The 22,212-nt window shown below is 36.5% G+C and overlaps 2 protein-coding genes across 3 annotated transcripts in view; one reads left to right on the forward strand and one right to left on the reverse strand.

Moving 5' to 3' along the window:
• Window positions 1-69: 69 nt before the first annotated feature.
• Window positions 70-18,644, forward strand: LOC124154688 (actin-related protein 10). Its single transcript, XM_046528569.1, has 8 exons — window positions 70-341; window positions 439-591; window positions 662-770; window positions 877-1,052; window positions 6,418-6,512; window positions 8,872-9,074; window positions 12,765-12,966; window positions 18,368-18,644. Exons 1-8 carry the CDS (start codon window positions 265-267, stop codon window positions 18,508-18,510), a joined length of 1,158 nt encoding a protein of 385 aa, XP_046384525.1. The 5' UTR covers window positions 70-264; the 3' UTR covers window positions 18,511-18,644.
• Window positions 18,638-22,212, reverse strand: part of LOC124154687 (tRNA 2'-phosphotransferase 1-like) — a 31,336-nt gene continuing 27,761 nt past the window's right edge. For both annotated transcript variants that reach the window (XM_046528565.1, XM_046528566.1), the window contains exon 6: window positions 18,638-20,116. In XM_046528565.1, coding sequence (XP_046384521.1) covers window positions 18,654-20,116 — 1,463 coding nt within the window. In that variant the 3' untranslated portion in view covers window positions 18,638-18,653. The remainder of the gene's footprint in view (window positions 20,117-22,212) is intronic.

Here is a 22,212-nt window from a genome sequence, read left to right on the forward strand (position 1 = left end):
CAATTGTTATTGTCCAATCACCATAGAGGCGCTGTCTCCGATGTACATGAAAATGTATACAATCTTTGATATATCTAAGGGCCGTACCGCCGTACCTCCGTTCTCTAAAATTCGTTCGTCCCATCAAAGTGGGCGAAGGCATTGAATCTAGCTTATTATAATGCTTAAAGAAACATTCAAGATATAGAACATGAATGCTGTATTATCATCTATTTAATAGATAAAATTATTATAATTGTCCGTTTTGTAGAAGAACGTGTAATCATGCCCACCTTTGAAACTGTAAACCTCACTTCCGAGAAGTCAGCTGTGGTGATCGAAATTGGATCTGCTTATACAAAGTGAGTAATTATTATCGAAAGTCATTTAAGGCGCTACGCCGTGAGTATATAGGTTTAGTAATTGTTATTCAATATACTGAAAATGTATCATTTACAGGTGCGGATTTGCGGGGGAAAATGCTCCGCGATGTATCATTCCAAGTAAAGCAAAAATACAGGATTCTGGGGAGGAGAGAATGATTAACTCATATAGAGACGAAGAAGATTTGTATAATTTATTGCTGCATTTCATTCACTATTTGTATTTCAAGTAAGTCTTGTCAAAGGCATCTTGGGGGAATGTGCCCATTGCATTTTCTTTCATAATTATGTCATTTCAGGCATCTCCTTGTAAGCCCTAAGGATAGACGGGTGGTCATTGTTGAGTCAGTTCTCTGCGCGACTAATGTTAGGGAGACATTGGCTAAAGTCCTTTTCCACCATTATGAGGTAGTAACAATGTAGATCATATACATATGTAGTGAAGTTAATAAATCAATTTTAATACTTCTTGTTAAGAATGTGATATATACTGACGTTTATTTTTATTTCCTAGGTGCTGTCACTTTTCTTTGTTCCGTCTCACCTTGTCTCTCTCTATACCTTGGGAACAAGCACAGCAGTTGTCATTGACATTGGATTTAAAGAGACTGTCGTTCTTCCAGTTTATGAAGGTTTTACAATCTTAAAAGCATGGCAAGCCCAACCTTTGGCGGGTGAAATCGTTGAAAGGTACGTTTTATTTGGTAAATGTTAATTAATCGGGCAGAATTGTGATAACTTCAATAATTATATCCCATTAAAATTATGCTATGCAAGAAAAAACTTGTTGAACAAGAATTACCGAATTTAATTCTTTTTCGATGAATAAATGCATCAGTAACTATGCTATTTTTACATGGAACACTTCAAGTAATGTTGTGCACTTAAGTTATTTTAGTAAAATACAAAATTATTGCTTTATAGTTCAAAATTATCTGAGTGGTAGTCACTTTTCCTCTTGGAAATTGTAGTTACGATTTATTCTTTAATTAATTCTGGCTGGTGAACATTAGATTCACATTGTTCTACCGTGAAATCTTGTATGATATGTAGTTATAATAATAATAATTTTATTCACCTTGAAAAATGGTGTAAACCATATCAGGTGTGGTCCAATACAAGTTAGAAACATAGAAAAAGTACCTTCTATGTACAAACACATTTCACAATCAAATATCATTAAAATTACATTCAGGCCCGTATTCTTAGTCGACCGTGTGGGGCCAACCGACCCTGGATACGTCATCAGCCCCTACATAATGCGATCTCGCCCTACATACGCCACATCAAGCCCTACAGATGGCCGTTTTTGGAACTAAACGGGTCCTGCTTGATGTTGGGTACCAGCCCTACACCCTACATAAACATGGCGGCCAAATATCATCGACGTTGAAAATTCATGGCCTGGAATCTATGGAGACAGAGAAGTTGATGTTGGGGTTAGGTGAATTATGGAAATCTACGAAAGCAAAATTCAGTGGATATAATTACAGTCGGATCCGGATTTAACGTCTTCGCATTTAACGTTTCTCCGCATTTAGCATTTATTTTTTTGGGTCCCGATTCATTCCCTATTAGGACAATGTAAAAATTATCCGTATTTAGTGTTTCCGCATTTTGCGTTTTTCCGCATTTATGGTCGTAAAAATTTGTCCCGCTCAAGATTTTTTTGCTCGATTTAACGTTTTTTCATGACGGTTCATCCAAATCTTCAAATTTATGCTCATCAACAAGAACAGTCTCATGAAAGTTTACCTAGAGTCGATAGAATCTACCGGGGAACGCTTCTTCAACTGCTTTCTTCCGCGAGCGCAGCGCTGCGACCTTCGACTCGCAAGCTGGGTGATTTGTCTTCTCGTAATGTTTCGCTCCCCTTCTGATCCAAAGACCAGGCTTTTTTTGTATCAGATCCGATCTAATGGAGCAAAGTCATCCTTTAATAACCTCGAACTACCTTATCCTTCACTTCTTGAACTTGACTTCGATGATACGTGACGACTGATGACACGCGATCGTTATTCAACTCGAGTTATCCTCCGAGGGCCGCTACGATAATGTTTTCTCGTACCTAATGTTTTCAATTGATGGCTTATGCCCCTTTCAACTCTACTCCCTACGGGCAGTCCATTATTTGCCCAATATTTTTCCAGTCGGCTACTTTCTCTTTTCAAAAGAGGAGGCCCAATATCAATTGCGCAGTCCACTAGAAGATTCTTTTTGTAATCCATTCCAAGGTCAGTTTCCACGGAGGAACAGCGAAAGAGCAGAGGAAGCGTTTCCCCTGTCATGACCGTGAGTTAGAGCATTCTTTCCATGCGGAACAACATTATTTTACATCGTAATTTACATATCCCGGAGCCAATTTACCGACATGCGGCTGATTGATATCGATGTCGATTCAAAAATATCTATCTGGTGCTAATTAATGTCAAAAGAGAATGAAAATCGGAGTTTTGACGAACTATCACGGTCCATGACTCAAAATAAATCGCTCATACTGGAAAAAAAATCACCGCATACTCACGGTAGAATAGATGAGCGCGGAAAAATACGAAAATCCGGCAGGTATCCCTTGGTGGTTGACTTCGACATCATAACCCTCAAGACATTGCCAAACTCCAGAGGCACTGACAATTTTTCTGATGAAATCCAGTTTTGTTAAAGATTAAACCTTTTCACTTAACTTTAAGTTTAGCTAATCGTTATTCAAGGTCCAACCAAATTTCATTAAAAGCTGCCGAGAAACAAGGTGAGCCGGAGTCAAGGTGATCAGCGCGCCGCGTAAACAACTTCTCCCGGTTCCATTCGACCTGCATGAGGCTGCGGATATATGACAACGAATCTGGTGCCATCATCGAGTTGAATCACCATCGACTTGTACGCATACTAGAAATAAGATTCTCCTTTTTTGGATGACCTCGAAATCCACAATGTGCGCACGGGAGGCTTTTTAAAGGCTCATAAATCCCTTGTTTCGCCGAGGCAACAGAAAACGTTAAGTTGGTATAATTCCAGAAAACCTCCCTTTTACTAGATATTCGGTAGTTTAGATTTCGGGATTAGCGATCTTCTGCTGTCCCTTTATTTCACTCATCTTTATAGATGCAATGACGATTTTTCGAGGACTTACATACACCTTTTCTTATTATATTAGAAATGCTATAGTCACCTGCATGTCGCTTTTCCAGAAAAAATTTAAAATTTCATCGAGACCACTGAAATGTACGTAAAAATGGAATCACTAATTTCCATAATAATATTCCGTGTGGGAATGCTTTTCAGTTGATGCATATTAAAATTTTCTTGAAATATTTCTTTAAAACAATTGTCATCCTCTCATTACTTATTTTTACTACCCATTTTTTTAGGTGATTCCTGAAAAGTATTATCCAACCTTCATAGGGCTGAAAACACTTAATCAATGAATTTTTTGCTGCATGCAGCACCTTTTAGTTACGTAAAATAATATTTTTTATTCATAAAAAGCCATTTCAATCATTACAGACCCTAAAACCTTAAAAAAAAGGCAGGTCCTCATTTAGTGTTTTTCCGCATTTAGTGCTTTAAAGTTTGTCCCCCCTGAAAAACCTGAAATCAGGATTCTACTGTAAAGCAATTGAGGAGCTCAAATGTCTGAGACATCTTGTATGATGTTAGGCACGATGTGGTGGAAGTTCATAATATTGTTGAAATGGCACATTGCAATATTTCCTCTTATAGATTTATTTTACACAACGCGTTTCGTCGTTACAACGACATTTTCAAGTGAGAGGGGGAGAGTAAGATGGAGAATGGGGTTTGGGCGACGAGAACTGAGGATATTGAAGGCTGTGGGGGGGGGGGGGGGAGTCGTTTTTAGGGTCTCGAACTGAAGCAGGGTGATGGGGAAGGAAAGACAGGTTCTAGGATGGGTGAGGGTACCCCGCACTCATTCACTGTCTTCTTTCGGGTTGTGGTTGTCCGGATGGAGTCCTCGCACAGATGATCCCCCCCCACAGCCTTCAATATCCTCACTTCTAGTCGCCCAAACCCCATTCTCCATCTTACTCCCCCCCCTTCAAGCACCAAGATATATAAGGAAAATCTTTAAGACTTTTGTCACACTTGAAAATGTCATTGTAACGATGAAACACGTTGTGTAAAATAAATCTATAAGTGGAAATATTGCAATGTGTCATTTCAACAATAGTCAAAGACATCGTTTGCATCTAAGTGCCTTAAAGCAATTTGGATCCCATCTGCAAATGTGGACTCGGAAAGATTTCTTTTCTGCTATAGCAGTGTGTTTACAGATAAGAGAACAAATCTAAAAGATGACAACTTGAGCACAGTAGCAGTATTTCGTTTAAAATTACTGACATTTAAAAGTAATTTCTCTCTATGTAAGCTGGATATATGGATACACGAAGGATAACATGTGTAAAATAGGTGAATTCAGTCAATACTCCATGTATATTATTGCTTAAATTATGCCCGGTCAATAATATCCTAAATTTAGGGCAATGGGTGGGCCACTGGAAGGATGGCTCTCATTCAACATCAATTATTTTGCCGTTAAAATAGCACCGATTTCAGGGCAAAATAACATCACTTTTGTAAAAATGTGACAGGTCACTTTTGGCTGTAAAATAACCCCACCTTTTGCATGTCCCTACTCATGGTACATGGCGCAGGTTTGAGGCTCTTAACCGGTTGTGGCTTCTTGGAAGTCTTTTCCCTCTCGTTGCCATCCATTGATGGACTGTGAGGGCCTAACACCTAGTACCATGAGTCTCGACATAGTTGCCGTGGGAATTAAAGAACCTGGATAGCGTAGTGGTCTGCGCAGTGGCCTGGAAAGCCAAAGGTCTGTGGTTCGATTCCCGGTCCAGGGGAATTTTTTCTCATGGCAATTCTTGTATATTTCACAGCCGTTCACGTGGCAGGGTTAGAAATACTACACATACCTTTTCAGATATTTGACTTTTTGATGTTTTTAACAGTCAGAAAATAATCCTAGTCTTAATTACTCATTAATTAGGAATAGGAGTACATCTTCAGTTACATTAATGTATGTAGTACAGGCATCCCCCGAGTTACGTAAGAGATGCGTTCCGGCAGACTATGCGTAAGTCGAAATTTACGTAAGTCGAACCTTTGCGTTGGCGCTTCAGAGATTGCTGTATAACAAGTTGTATCGTAAAGAAATGAGCGCAACCACATACGCCACCACATCCATCGCTAGAACTGCAAATTTTCACGTTGATTGCTGACTTGGGATTTATAAGCGATTTTTCTACAGAAATTAATGAAAAATCCTTCGAGGAATGACAAAAATGGGTCACTTTGTTACTTTTAGCACGTAAAAAACTCTATAACTATTCGATATTTTTTCTACCATAGGTTGTACGAGCGAATATCTACTTCTTCGCGCTCGCATTCGAAAATTAACGTAATCATTTGAAATACGGTTATCGCTTACGTAAGTACGGATTTACGTAAGTCGAGACATACGTAACTCAGGGGATGCCTGTATGTATGTTACCAAGAAATTAGGAATGTCATCTATTCCTGAACCCATCTTAGAACCAAGGTGATTAACAATAGGCATAAGTTCTTTTCCTGTTCAAGGAGAGAAGAAGAGGGAATTGCAGGAAGAAGCAAAGGGAGTCCAGTTGAAGTTAATTGACCAATAGTTTTTTGATGACCGAATGATCTTTGGTCTATAGTGCCTAACATCTCCTTTGTCATCAGAATGATATTTTATTAGCTCCTTCAGTAATGGAGTTTGTCAAAAGCCATTGGGTGTGTAAGTATTATGCCCAAGTTGTTGATCTCCATAGTGTGGCAGAGTGAGTAATAATACAGGAGTATTGTTGCTGTGGAATGACATGCAGTTACATTTATTGATATAGAGTAACAAGGCATTGACAGTACACTGGATTGAATAAGAGTAATCATTCTCTCTTGGTTACCAGAGGTGTATCTTTGAGGGGAAAGAAAGGAAAAATGTTTCTTAGAATGTCGTTAATCTAGTTTGTAAGCACATGATGATTCTTGAATGCTCTCTCTTCAGGGAGCTCTCAAAGAAGCTGAAGCTGGAGCATGGCCCTGGGGATTCAGACGTGAAAGAGGAATGCATCCAAGAAGAAGTGATTGAAAACATCAAAGGTATTTGTCACCGAAGAAGTATGTACAGGAAATGTTGCAAGTTGTAAGAGCATGTAGTGCTCTATAGGACGTAATTCATCGGCAGATATGCATGCATAATTGAATCAAGCCAGTTTTCGTCAATTCAGGTCTTAACTGGCTGCTTGCTTTTGTTGTGTTAATGAATGGAGCTCTTATCAGTTTACGATAATGAAAAGAGATGATCCATTTAGAAAATTTATAATAATAATAATAATAATAATTTTTTATTCACCGAACTGGCAATATACATTGCATGGTTTCGTCATCAGGTCATATTGCATCAGGTCATTTAGTCATATTGCGACAAGCATTAACAACTGTTGGCAAGTTCACTATCTTGCTGGCTGCTTTCTCGCCGGCTGTGGCTCTGAGAATGCTCTAATTGCCTTTCATGGCTCACCTTAGTCCAGCTGTTGGTTGAGTTGTAGGCAGTGCCACATTATGTTTCTGCAACAATAATCTGTTACGGGAATATACCTAAACACCTAAAATTAATGTATAAAAAATTTGGGGGTGTTGATATAATTAAAAGCCATTTTTGCATATTTTCAGGAGTAAAGGCTCGTGTAGAGAAGAAAATTAGCTAACAGTTGAATTTTAAACCTAACAAACTTACCCTTACGGCTTTGGGTCATTTATATAAAATGTAATGTGCACTGTATGCTATCTATCAATGTTCTGAAAGCCAGTTTATATGATGCGCTTACTCTTATGAGTTATAGTATGAAGGTATGAAGGCGAGAGTGGACAAAATATGCACCATCCAACCACCCTAATTGTACAAATGCGTAAACAGGGGATGGAATCTATTCTAATTTGGTTCATGAATTCTCACATGTTCTGATCCCTTCCACCAAAATCATAAACTCCTCAAGCGTGACTTGAAATGCCCATGGTATGTCTCTCAGCATGTATGACCTAGCGTTTGCTTCCTCTAAACGCCATACCTCAGGCATGTGCAGCACTTCATTTCATTAAGAATTCCTATCTCTTTAGCTTCCATTAATGTACTTTTAGTGAGTATATATATATATGAGACACATCTGCCTCGTTTCGTTTTGTGCCTCATTGTTTGCTGTTTGTGTACTTTTATTTTTTAGATTATTTTCTTCCGGGTGATGCCAGGATAGAAGTGCTTGCTCTAAGAGCAGTGCCTGATGGATGCTAATGAAAGATATCCTTCCACTCATGCTCTGATTTGTGTGCTTTTTTTAGTGACTGTGTGTTTTATTTTGGTATGCTGAATGTTTTCCTGTGTGGTTCATTATCATCTGCCTTTCTGCCTCATTGTTTCCTTTCTCTTTCATTGAGGCAGTGATATTGAAGGCATGAACCGTCCAGGTATTATCACTCAATGTTTCTCGGAACCTTGAAAATGGCCAGCTTCTTGTATTTTATTTATGTCGTTTGAAGCCTAGGGCTAGGGTTTTTTCACCCCTGCATTTGCTTTTAATGCTAAAAATGTTTTACTTAATGACTGCACAAAATTTTCATTGCATCCAAATTAAAGCACCCTGGATAGTTTAAATAACTACGATTAAAGCGTGGTATAGGAATGGAATAGTGAGTATGCATTTTCTGCATTCCACATGCTTGAGAGGTTTATACATTAACTCTTACGTGTTATAGTGCTACCAGATCTTAACATTCGTCCTTTATTTTTTGGGGTAGCAAACTGTCTCACGCTATTAGGTATAATCGAGCTGTCTATGCTGTAGTTGTTTTCTAACTTTTTGGGAGCTTACATCTTCCATCCATTATTATATTCATGTCAATTCTCATTCTTTTATGTCTTCTTCCATGGAAGATGGTTTGTTTTCACGAAATACAGATGGAAAGTACATTACACATTTGACTGTGGGGTCAAAATATTTAACCCTTATTCATAATTGATCAAAACTGACGCTAATTTTCCTGTTACCATTGCTAGGTTTTGCACTATTTTGTTGAAGTATCGCTGTGAGAATAGAAGTGGCTTAGAGACAAGAAATAACATTTCAATGATGAACCATGCCTGACTGTTGCGTTCATAGCGATTGAACTACATATTTACCGACTTGGAGAATAACGTAACATCTTAGGCTTTTACTTCCTTCCAGAAAAGATCACCCAGTGTTTCTTTAGGGTCTTTCTTCTTTGAGGTCCAGAGGTCTTATTTGCAAAATTAATTTGTTTTGCAAATTTTGTTTTCCTCTTGATGCATTGGTCTTAAAAATTGCAGTACATTCAGATTGAAATGGTGAATCATTATGAAAGGCATTAAAAAATCATAAATTATTTCCCAGACTTCCTTTTAAATAATGATATTTTTCTTTCCTTGATAATTGTGTTGCTGCAGTGAGGACTTGCTTTGTCACCACAGCGGAAAGGGCACAAAAATTGGAGGAAATTGTGCACCCTCCGCCTGTGCTGTACGGTTTGGACGGGAATCGATACATCAAGGTTGATGGGAAAACGAGGGAGTCTGCATTTGAGAGCCTCTTTACGATGGATGCAGACGAATTCTCAGTGCCCACTATGATCCTTGATGCTCTCCTCAAGGTACTCTTGGTATCACTTTATATGTATGTATTTACATAGTGACGTCTTGTCCATTCCAAGTTTAATTGTAATGTGTCCTTGTTAGCCATTCTGAATACTCATGTCCAACAAAATTACCTTAACTATAGATGAACAGATTTAGGACTTTTTCAAACGTAATTTTTTAACCATGCTATTTCAACACTACTACAGAGAGTAGTTAAATTTAAATTAAAAAAAACTAAGGAAAATTGGTTCAAAACCTTTTCCTTTCTATTATCCTTAACTATTTGTTTCACAGATATTTTATAATTATGATTGAAAAAATATGTCACATTTCGTACACATATGGTTAGCCACAAAATAAATACCTTGTGAGAGTATTCCGCAACATTGTTTTTAAGAAAAGTTGTGTAGCCACTATGGTGCCCAATATCCTACAATAAAATTTAAAAATGGTTCATAAAAGAAAACCATGGATGTGGGATGGGGTTGAGTACTCTTAGTAGCAGTCAGCCAGCATAAGACCACCATACTACGGTAAACTCTCGATCATAGGGAGTCAGCATGACCCGGAAATAGACTCTTAGTAATATCGAGTTTCGTTATTTCCAACCTTTTTAATAAGTTGCAAAAAAAATGTTTGCTTTTGTTCCCACCACCCTTTTTCTGTCTTTGTTGACCTTGTTTAATGTTTTCGGTGGCTATTTAAGATATGATTTTTAAAACTGCTCTTTCTTATTGATCTTATGATGTGAAAGATCGTTAAAAATCACATGACTCTAAACTTCCCATTCTGTATTGTTAAATATCAACAATCTTAGCGCTAAAGAAATTCCCATCCATTTTAAAAAATGTAATAAAATAATATTTTGAAAATTTTTTGTGTGAATTTAGTGGCCAGTAGCAAATATAGCATCTATTGTCTATGCATAAGATAGATATTTGTTTCCAAAGCCTACAAAATTTTAACAGCAGCCTGCCTAAACTCCATTTGTGACGCCCTCAATCACTCAGTGACAAGAAAAAAAGAAAAACAAGGGTCAAAGCCCGTTCCCAAAATAACCTTTGCAGGTTAATATTTGTAGTTCCCTCTGTATTGTCAGGTGAATGTACGATCTTTTTAATTAGTTATTTTCATTATGATTCAGTTACGATCATAAATTACGTAGGATATGATTTTCTACCAGCGAATATTTGAAGTTAATCTTTTCGGACTTTCCATCTGGCTGCTGTGCTCCCATCATCTTTACGGATGTTAACATGGAAGACTTTTTATTCGTCATCAAGGCCATCAATAACAGGAGTGAGGTGCCATGTTTATGTAGAAAGTCTCTCTTCTTCTATACCAACAGGAGCAAGGTTGCTACCTGAGAGAAGCTGGAGAAGCATCTTCCTTTTTATGGGTAATAAAGGGAGAAACATTATTATCCACATTCATTTTCTTCCTAAAACAAACCTGTTATCATTTCTCAACATATTTATGATTGGTTCACTTACGTGAATTCCCAATGTGTACCTTAATGAAATGTATACCTTAACCACATTTAGTTTTCGTGTTTCTTTCTACATCGTATTGAAACTATGCAAAGTATCATTAATTTAGAGGAGAGATTTTCTTTATTTTAGCACTAAAAATTAGTCATGCCAGTTTTGTAAATAAATAGTAGTGTGGAAAGGGCAAAGCAAGTAACAACTTTCAATTGATAATTCTGCAGATAAGAAGAGAGACAATTTTTTGAGCACGGTTTTCATACCTGGTAGGTATCTAAGGCATTGATGACGATGGAAAAGTCTTCGATTGAATCATTAAAAGAGAGGTATCCATTAGATCCCCATGTGCATTGTAGTTTGGAGAGGGGGAATTTGACAAAACTGTCACAAGCACGCTCAATTTTTCTTCTAATTTTTGCAGTAGTCACGTGTTTATATATTTTTTATAACCTGTAATGTGTCATATGTTATAAAAATGATTAATTAATTTTCTAAAGGATATTTAAAATATTTTCAATTATTTGCTATAAAATATGAAAACATACCAAAATCGCATCATTGATTATGGGCTGATAATGGTTTCAATTAATAAAAGAAGGCAGCTGCGTGACATAAACACAAAATTAGCTATCGACGAGTGCAAGGCTTATTTTTGAGTTACCGGAAGAAATGGATGTGGAGGTAGAAATTGATAATGAGGAGTCAATTACAGTTTCCACCATAAAAGAGGTTCAGGAAGCTTGGAACACCAGTGAAAGTTTTTTTTTTTAAGCATGGAGGAATGCAAAAATAATATATAATCATATTCTATGGAATTGAAAGTATTATTTCAAAAGAGTTTGAAAAAAAAATTATCAAACCATAATTACTAAAAAGACCAATTGAGCAAGTCACTTTTTCCCTTGTGTAATCATTGAATTGCAAATAGGTGTTCACGAATGCATGCATGTTTGTTTACAAACATAAATATGATGGTTTAAAAGACAGTACATAGTGCCTTTCATTTCCTAATGATATGTAAAAATGGTGCCCATCACTAAAACCTCTCTAGTGAACCTCCATGCATCAAATTGCCCAAATCTTGGCCCCCTCCATTACGATTTAAAGTGGTTTTACTGTATTCCTAAAATATTCGTGATTCTTAAGGGAACAAATCTTAAAGCTTTGCCCTTCACACCAACCTCTGATCATCAATCTTGTCTTTGATTTTGAGCTAAGTACGTACATATTTTGGGTTTGATGTGCATAAGTGTTCTCTGTGCATTTGCAGAATGTCTATTTTGTATTTACTTTTCCTAAAGGTATTCACAATACTAATGAATAATGAAATTACCCAAAGCAGAATAGCAAGTCATAGCATAGCATTACATTGTTAAGGAATGCAAGTGATGGTCACAGGAAGTGGATACAAAAGTGGCACAATTGAGATGCCAATCATTCTATCATGAAGAAAGTCATTGTAAAAGCAGGTTTATGAGCCCTTATTTTTCATTATTCAGCATTTCTTAGATCAGCTTGTTGGTACTGCATTTGACACGAAATTTAAGTGCTAGGTATCCACCATATCTTTCTTTACCAAAGTATTTTTAGCTGTCCATAGTTTCAAGGAGACATCGCCAAAGTGATGTTCGGGATCTGCATGCGGATGTTATTGTCTGAAACTATATAGGTAAGCTAGAAAAGTGTCAAGGCTTTCTTCCACATAGGCCAGGGTTCGAGAGATATTCCCATGTAAAGATTTCGCGCAGCATGACTTCCCTTGAGTTATTGCTCCCTCATAAGTATGGCCGTGGCGGCGTGGTCTAGTCCTCTAACCTATAGTGGGTGTCCCGGATTTGAGTCCCAGTGTCAGCAATATTTTTTCTCTTTTCTAATTTTTGAAATCACTGTTGCAACTCATCCCGATTCATTTAATTTAGTTACTTCGCATTTTTTTTATTTTCATATCAATTTATGGATTTTAAATGAAACTCCGAATTATGCCTTCATTCTGGGATAGCTCTTTAGTATTATGGATGTGTATTCATGTATTACAGGATTTTATTGTGGGATATTTTGGATTGCTGACAACATGACCTGGCTGGGGAACTATTATAAGCAAAGCACCTGCACTTGCAGAATGTTTTTTGCTTTGGCGTCAGAGTTTTATAAAGATTAAGCTCATAAAGTAAATCTCAAGGATGTGATATGCTTATCTATTTTCTTTTACATTTCAAGTGCCCAGTTGACACGAGAAAAGTGCTGGCGGAGAACCTGCTTGTGATTGGAGGGACATCCATGGCCATGGGCATGAGGTCTCGGATCCTTTCAGAGCTGAAGAACTTAAGCAATTCAGCTAAGTACATTGACCTCTTGCCCATCAGGACATTTAAATTTCACAACGCACCTGCTAAAGGAAATTTCGTCTCTTGGCTTGGAGGTAATTAAACTTGATGTATGCAAAATGCTGTGCTTTTTTTTGAGCTAGTTTCTTTTCTTATCCAGATATCTTACAAGGAGAGACCACATACCTTGCTCCGCCTTTTTCAATGCCACATTTTTTTATGGCATTCGGAATGGCGCACACATATTTGAACTGGTAGTGGTTCCATGGAATGGGCCTTAGTTTGGATGTAATTAATTAATTTTCATGTGGTACTTTTAACAAGCCTTATATAATTCCAAAATAGCGCATCCCCTTACAGATGGGTCAGCTGGTGTAATGGCTAGCATCGTGGACTCTCACTCAGATGACAGGGGCTCGAGGCTTTGGTATCTCAGTATATTTTGTAGTCTTTATTTTGATCTTACAGCGACAAGTATTTCATTAATTTTAATCGCAGCAAGCACATGCACGAGAGAGATTTTGTATCATCATAATGGAGTTAAAGGTGTTTAAGCAGTGTCATTTCCAACACGGAGATATGACGACTACACTAGCAAGGGTTGGTGTGCACAAGCTGTGAGATTTCCTGTGCACGGAGGGGACGGAAGAGTCTCTTGGGGCTCAGTACAGCAGTCATGCTAAGGCGAGAACTCCACCATCTCGAAAGGATTAAGGCTCACAAGTAGCAATATGCATGCAGGTGTAATAAACAAGAACAGAAAACAAATACAAATTATCATCTCTCTCGAACAATTGTAATTCACTCTACTGAAAAAGGAGTTTACTTACTAAGTACCTATATACTAAAAGAACCATTCCAAAATATTATTTCAATTAACAAATAGGATGCAATAAAAGTTAATTATTTAAAATCAACAACTACGCAAAATGCCTATTGTAAGCAGCAGTACCAGTATTAATTACAGTCATGATTATGACTGCGGCCTAAATATGTGGATAAATCATGATTTGTACTTTTATTTCATAATTTCAAATAATTATTATTGTCAGCATCAAGTTTTAGAAACTTGCATGCCTGCCCATTTTTGCACTGTAACAACTTAAGTGTCATATGGCAAACGGGTTGCCCTTAAATATGTCTACATCTGGTCATTGCTATTTCTTGTCTTGCAATATGCATAAAACCACTAGCAGAGTAATTTTATGGATTAGCTATTTGGTTAATGCATTTAATGAACCTCCTCTTCTGAAAGAATAACATTTTTTATAACAGTACATAATTCTGAATAAGAAGTACGTATGTACTTTATTGTGAAGAGTGATTATTGTCGAATTGAGTATTTTTCATTGCTCAGCTTTGCTGTATTGATCAAATTAGATTATATTGCTTCTGAACAGGTGGTGTCTCGATTACTTCACTTCCACTCTTTATTTAATTTCTCCATCTTTCTTTTCCAATTCTCAAGTCCCTTGTAGTTAGCAGCAACAACTCACTATTTCAAAAGGAAATTCTTACATTTGTTCATGTGGAAGCAGTTAATAATAGTAATAATGAAATATCTCCACGCTGGAGCTATCCACACTTTCCGCTATAAATATGTACTATTTCCCACATGTACATGCATATATTGCTTTTGTTTATGTGCTCATCAAAACTCATAATTTTAAGTTAATTGGAAAATAATGGAATAATAATTAGAAAATAATTCAAGAAAAATCTTCAGAATAGAGCAATGTGGCTATGGGGATTGTTAGGAGAAATGTTGGTAACCATTAACAGGTACATTCATACTTACATACGAGTTTTTGATGTTTCTGAACTATGTATTTTACTTCATGATTGTAGTCCTTGAAAAATCAGTGGTTAATGTGAAACAATTCCTCCATAACAACTCATACTGGAGCTTTTTGAATAAATAACAAGAAAGAATGAAGCTAAAAAGATTCGGAGGAGAAGGCTTCTGTGGAGTCTTATTTTAAACAGTTCAAAGTAGTGTTATAGTGATGATTTTTGAAGAAATAACTTACTATTAAGAAGTAATTAGCTATTCACCACTGCTGTGTCGTGTAGCATTTGGACTGGTGATATTTGGAGAATAACTTCTAATCAAAGGGTTCACCTCCTCCCATAAAATATCACTGACCTTGGTTCGAATCCTGGTCAAAGCAAATGATTTCTCCTCTATGAAATTTTTACGCTTGAAGTGCCCTTTTGGATGATTCCTTTTTGGTACACCACTGCTGACTAGTCCACGATTCTTGGTCTAAGTTTTGGTGAAGTGTTTCATGTTTTTCCCTATCCTTCCAATTTCTTAAGCCAACGCAAGCATTAGGTTTTGGTGAGCAGTAAAATACAAATATTAACCCTGAATCCAAACCTAAATCATGGGAGAGCTGTGAATTTGTAGTGCCATTTTTTAGTATTTGACCAACCATGTGATTGACGTTGTATGCCATCATCTAGTAATAACACAGGTACCAAGTACTTGTTCGTAACTGTGGGTTTGTACTTACCTTTGATCAAGGGCAGATCCAGGATTTTTTCTGGGGGGGGCGGGGTCACAAGGGTCTGACAGACTAACGGTCTTCTCGTATTTTGGATTAAAAACAAAATATGTACAGCAATTACTGTATGAAATATTCTCTTTATCTATCTATATACATATATATAAAAGAAAGTCGAAAATCGTGTTAGTTAGAACACTTATAACTCGAGAACGGCTGCACCGTTTTTAATGATATTAGGTTCTTTCGATTCGTCTCAGACCCGGATAACATATAGGACATTAAAAAAAGCATAATGTCACAAAAAAATTCATCTCTTTCTTAGTGATATGTTTTTAGGAGTTAGTAACACAACAACAATTGGTAAGTCGGTCAAAACTACAAATTAAATTATGTTTTGTTTTTACCAATTTAATAACTGAAATTCGTGACAATATTACATTTTAACTACGAAAATATATTCTAAATATTGAAATTGTATTTAAAAAACTTAATTCGAGCTAATTGTAAGCCCAGCTCGAGTTGAAACTTCACTACCGTGTTTGTAAACAAATCTCCAAGCAATTTTTGACAAACGGTAATGTCCGTGTTCCTGTCGGGAATCGAGCAGTTTGATTTCACACCCTTGGAATGTTTGAAAATTAGTTTCATCGGAAGGTGAGCTCATCAACAAAGTGTTCCAGAATATGATTGATCACCACAAAAATCAAAAATGGTTGATTGAGCGAAAAATTTTGACGGCCTAGAACAAAGATGTGGATCACTCAAACGAGGTAAATCAGGATCAAATAGTTGGTAATCTGCATGAATTAGAATCTTTTAACTGTATGACAAACGAAGACAAAATCACCCACCATCTATCTGAATATTTAGTCCTTGGACGTACCTGGCTTACCAAAGGCACGATTTACAGCTAAATGTAGGCTCTGTGTTCATTATCTATCGAAACCTATTCCAACCAAAACTATCCAACGGAACGTGTTTGGTGATTTGAAAAATTGATAATGAATGTGATTCACGCGACTTTACTCGAATTAAAATTCAAAGATGAGGAAGTTCTCATTCCGAAGATTCCATGATTCCAACTTATATGCCCTTTTGATCTTAAACATATTCAATTTCCAATTCGTGTTGCATTCATGATAACGATTAAAAAATCGCATGGTCAGTCTTTCAGTTTTGGTGATGTTTGTGCTCATGTGCCAATGAAAACCCACGATTTTCTCATGGTCAATTAAACGTGGTATGTTCACGTGTCGGTAAACCATCCGCTGCGTTTCTTCCTTCGCTTCAAGGGTGCAGCTAGGAATTAAGGAGAGGCGATAGAATTTTAGGCGCAGCTAATACTGGCGGGTCGGTAGGGTATAGAAAACTCGCTAAGGTAAGCGAGAGGTGTGGGGGCCATCCCCCAGACATATTTTTAAGATAATGGTTCAAAATAGTGGTATTTGCAGCTGTGTGAATAGTTAAATATGTTTTGTTTGTTACTCATCCGTCCCCCTAATATTAGTAACAAAGTTTTTATAAAAAATTCTCTAAGCTCTTAGGGAGGTTTTATCCGCCAAAAACCCTCCTCGCTGCGTCACTGCTTCGCTTCGTTATATTTATTTAGCTTCATCGGCTCTATCTTGCGCCTGATAACAAAACAAAAACTGTTGTTTATCAGAAGGTGCTTGACGCAAGACATTAAACCCGAATGTGTAGGGCACACCATGGTGCATTTACGCGTGCAGCACATTTACGCAGTGCATTTTTTCCAAACAGAAATACTATAAATGGCGCACCTAAAGTCCTTTGATACGAATGCTGCTTCATAGGGGCTTTTCATACACAATTTTGAGCATCAGACAAGCGTCGGCATAGCTTTGCGTTAACCTGCATCGTGAACGGGCCAAGTTTATACAACAGACTTGTACCTGAAAACATATTTGTACGGTTAATAACGCAAATAGCCAACAACTTAATGCGTATAATTTTTATTTCATTAACTGCTTTATAAAACCACAATGCCCAAAGTTTCTAAAGTTAAAACGTTAGAAAAATCATTGAAAAAATCCACGTAAACGTACTCTGATCCATCCTATGTAGATTCAATAAAGAAAATGCCTTTCTGGCAAGCAATTTTGATACTCATTTACGTAGTTTTATTGGTTTTGTATTCTTATTTTATTATAATAAATATGGTTAAAAATGATACAGCCGCTTTTGATTTATAAATGGTGTAACTAAACTGTAAGTTCATTGATTGTTAGGCGGTACGAAGTTCACCAGGTCAGCTAGTTTTAATGTAAAAGTAATAAAGATGAAATTAAATGATTGAGGCTCAATAATACACAAAACAAAGGTAATAATAACCCCATTAAAAACTTGTCTATTTCTTAAGCATCTGGGGAGGAGGGTACCCCCCACCTAATCTGCCTATGATAATCCCTGATTATGTGCCATGTCAAAACCATGGTTGCTGAAGTAAATTATGTGGAACTATGAAGCCTTAGCCCTTCATTTCTGTCTCTCCTGAATACCCTACATCTATTGATTGTGGAATGTTTCTTTAAAAATTATTACCATGAGGAATACCACTTTAAAATGGGACATTTTCTGTCAAGGCTGAATTTGATACCTGCTCTCAATAAGAAATAATTCAATTAGTGCTTCTTTTAAATAAAATCAAAGTGATAATAACATGAAATAAAATTTATCAAAAAATTAAATTAATACCTACTGTAAATACCAAAGTAAAAATTTTAATTTTGTGTTTCATATTTTCATCACATTTGGAATAAATTATTTGTGTAACAATCATTTGACAGAGTTTTTAAAAAGTATTGTGCTCCATGGAGGAGGAAGGTATGTACGGGTACTGAGCAGTGCTAAAAAAAAGATGGATTATAAGAAATTTGTGTGTGAATGCCATTCATTCTGTTCACAATATTTTGGGCTACTCGTGCATAGTCACTCAAAGTAACTAATATAAAATTTCATTTCACAGGTTCTATTGTAGGTGCTACCGAAATGGTTGTATCAAGATCCTTGACCAAAGACTTGTATCAAAAGCAGAAGTGCTTACCTGATTGGGTGAATCTAGCTTTTAGTAACAACTATGAATTAAAGCACAAATATTTCTCTGGTTGAACTACTGCTATTCCAATTTAGGCACCAGGTATTCCTTAATTTATCCTGATGAAAGGTTATGTATACTGATTGCAAAAACTTTCATATTGCTTTATACTCATCACTACTGAAATAAATTGACTCCAACTTTGAAATTTAAAATTTTATTCTCGTAACCACTTGTTTAACAGGTTGAGTAGAAACAAAGTGAGGGGGTTGAAAGTCTCACTTGGTTCACATGGTGATATTTCAACCTGTAAACACTGGTAATCCATGATAGGCACTAAAGTGCAGTTAATATCAGTTCTGTGAGGTTCACAAGGGGCTCCCTGGTAAAATGTATCCACAATATAGTTTGTCACATGCATTTCTTTTTCCAAATTACTCATGTCACTAGGGAATGCGAACTCCTTGTATGCTGGTGCTCTGCCATTCCACACATGGAAACATCCACTCATGTGAATCTTCAATTCCTGTAAAATACTGTTTCCATGACCGTGAATGTCAGCCATCCCCTCCATTTTGGCAATTTGTCTTCTTTCAGGATTTTCTGGAATTTTCTTTACCTCCTCTTTTATTACCGACAAACGAAGGACTCTTTCAAAAATCTTTTTCACATGAGATATCAATTCCTCCATCAAACCAAACTTGGATGAATCCTTTACTTCACATTCATCGTTAACAAAGAAACTGTGTTTTGCATTAAAACCCCTCAATGGTATAGTCATTTTCACACAATTTTTGGTCCACAATTCCAAGTATGGGAATTTAGTTTTCTTTACTTGAGGGGGTGAACCACCGATTGCCCTTAAAGTAAGACCACAAGCACCATTTTGTATCTCTTCACAAACCTCTGCAGACTTGAAGCATCGAATCTGAAACCGGTTCAGAACACGCAGGTCTATGGAAGCAGTGATATTATGGTTTAAGACAAATGGGTCTAATACACACGCAACTCTGTCTAATTCAATGGGTTCAGCGTTCCGCTGTTGAAGAGCTAGTTTATACCTGAATACCACTGAATCTTCTGGTGGAGTTTGGAAGGAGTCTCGGGGAACAGAAATTCCATAATTCATAATTATTACATTGTTCTCAAACTCAAAATTATAATAGAACTTAAAAAAATCTCTCAGAATGGTCAGGTATGGTGTTTTGTTCTCACTCATCTTGTATCTCCTAGGGTCAGCATCAAACTGGCAATCCCAATCCTGCACAATATTTTGAAAGTTACAATTTCTTTGAAGTACTTCTACAGGTGGAATCGTACTTTGAGGAGATTGTTGAATGTAAAACAAAAATAACATTACTAATGCATAACTAGTAAAACTACCAGGTCCACAAAGGTGATATTTTTTCGCCCAGTACTTCACGAACATAATGATGTCTTTTAAATGAGGATCCAAAGATAAATAAAATTTAATTAAGTGACTATTGAAAACCCCCAGAGCATTTTGAAAGTTAATGTCACAATTTAACTGAGTGGACTTATGACAGCATTTGAGAATTGGGACACGAGCTTTCGGAATAGGTATGCATTTAAAAAACTCATGATTTTTTAATAAGATCCCTTTTGTTTCCATCACAAGATCCCTGGGAGAACGTTCAATGTGATTCAACTCCCTATGACCTGAAACAGGATTTACATAAAATATCATTAAAATTGCATTTCAAGTTTACGAGAAAACAATACATTTTGTCAAATTTACTATGCTACATGTACATGCATGTTGTTTCAAAAATAATAAATGCATCATAAATTGATGTCTATGGTTGACAGTATTATATCATTCCAAATAAGTAAGACAACTACATAATATGCAACAGATTAAAAATGCTCAGATGGCTACTTTTGGCCCCTAATTATGAAGGCCAGAAAATTAAAAAAAAAGTTGAAGTTCATTAGATTGCAACTACTCCTTGCAGTAAAACCTTGTTATTATGTAGAAGGATATTATCAAGTTTTCAAAAATACATCTTTTAAAATTTTGCAAACTGCGAACTGCAGTCATGGCCACCAGAAATTTATAATACACAGTAAACTCTCAATTATACGAAGCAGGATATTACAAAATTTTTGATAATACAAAGTGAAATCATAGTCCCGGTGAAAAGCCTATGGTAAATACATGGCACTATTCCAACTATTCCATAATACGAAGATTTGTTAATGGGACATGTTTTGAAATTACGAACATCGGGCTTGGTTCCCAGGAGTAAATGGAATTCTTATATATGAACTAAGGCAAAAAATTTGTCAACAGAACTAGTTATTCTGGCGAAAGCAGCAAAAAAATCAGTGCTTATCACTGTGGTGCATCAGAGTTGAAATTGAAATGATAGCACAACTTTGGAAGGAAAGGGTTCGCTATAAAAAAACCTACGGTAGGAATCGAGGAGAAGTAGGAGTTCAGTAAAAATATTGTGGCTGACACAATTTCCCTATTTACATGCATACTCGTAAATATCACGTTGGCAATACTTCGTAGTTTATCATGTTTGAAAGGTCGTGCGGGGTATTTCTTACACTCCTACTTACACTGTAAGTAATCGAATCATACCAAGAAAATGCTGCCAAGTCCATAAAATTGATCGAATTTCAACTTTCTTGCCGTTAAAAAAGCGACCTCGTGACACCACTTTTCAAATCAACAGTTTGGAAACTCGAGGAATGAAGTAAATGACAGAATACATATTTTTCATTTTAGAGACAATGTTACATTTTGGACGCCTCTTTTTATCCTGCCCACACTTCCTCAACCAGGCAGCACCCATCCCACTCTTATTTACCCCACCCCATTGGAATGCTCTCGGACTATGGAAGTGCATGGTTCATCTCTACCAGCAACAGGGGATAGTTTCTAACTGGACAGAGGCTGTAAATGTATTTTCCATTTTCGGGGAAATGAAGAGGAAAAATTTGTTACCCACATTCTTTATATAGGCTACGACACGTGTTTTGTCATTTCTTGACACATTTTTCGTCTGCTCTTGCTCCCACAAGACTTGGGAGGATTAGCTTGCCCTCCCACTCAGTTCACGCAAATATACAGCTGGGCTACCTACCTCGCCAATTCTGTAATCGACCCCAATCTTTTTAGCCAAGTTAGGAAGCACGAATCGCATATTAGGGAAAACTAACCGAAACATCAACTTTTTTAAATACAAAATTTAATTTCAATGGATTAAAAAATTATAAATCTGCTTAATATTTGAAAAGATTGAGCCAAAACCGGACGTCAGTCTGAAATTATGAGCTTATTTTTTGGTTTTGCTAACCCACTATAAACATGACCAACAAACTTAAATGATGCGTGAAATACATCTTGTTTTGGGCTGATTATTTTCTAAATATCATGTAGATTTGAAATTAACTAAATAATGATGAAATTAAATTCTTCTCAGGTTTTTGTTCAGGTAAGGCCCTCCATCTACCTCTCTTTTAACAATTCAATCGAAGACTTTTCCATCGTCATCAATACCGTTGATACCTACCAGGTATGAGGACCATGTTTAAAAAATTGTTTCTCTTCTTATCTGCAGAATTATCAATTGAAAGTTGTTACTTGCTTTGCCCTTTCCACACTACTATTTATTTACGATAATGACACGACTAATTTTTAATGATAACAAAAAGAAAATCTTTTCTCTATATTAATTATACTTTGAATAGTTTTCAATATGATGGAGAAAGAAACATGAAAACTAAATGTGGTGAAGATGCAC

This window comes from Ischnura elegans, chromosome 2, assembly GCF_921293095.1.
Source record: "Ischnura elegans chromosome 2, ioIscEleg1.1, whole genome shotgun sequence".
In the NCBI taxonomy this organism is placed as follows: Eukaryota; Metazoa; Arthropoda; class Insecta; order Odonata; family Coenagrionidae; genus Ischnura; species Ischnura elegans.

Coding starts and splice junctions, on each gene's coding strand:
- LOC124154688 (XM_046528569.1), top strand. CDS start 265: ATGCCCACCTTTGAAACTGTAAACCTCACTTCCGAGAAGTCAGCTGTG. Junction 771..876: donor TCCTTTTCCACCATTATGAG/GTAGTAACAATG, acceptor TTTATTTCCTAG/GTGCTGTCACTTTTCTTTGT. Junction 1,053..6,417: donor GCGGGTGAAATCGTTGAAAG/GTACGTTTTATT, acceptor CTCTCTCTTCAG/GGAGCTCTCAAAGAAGCTGA.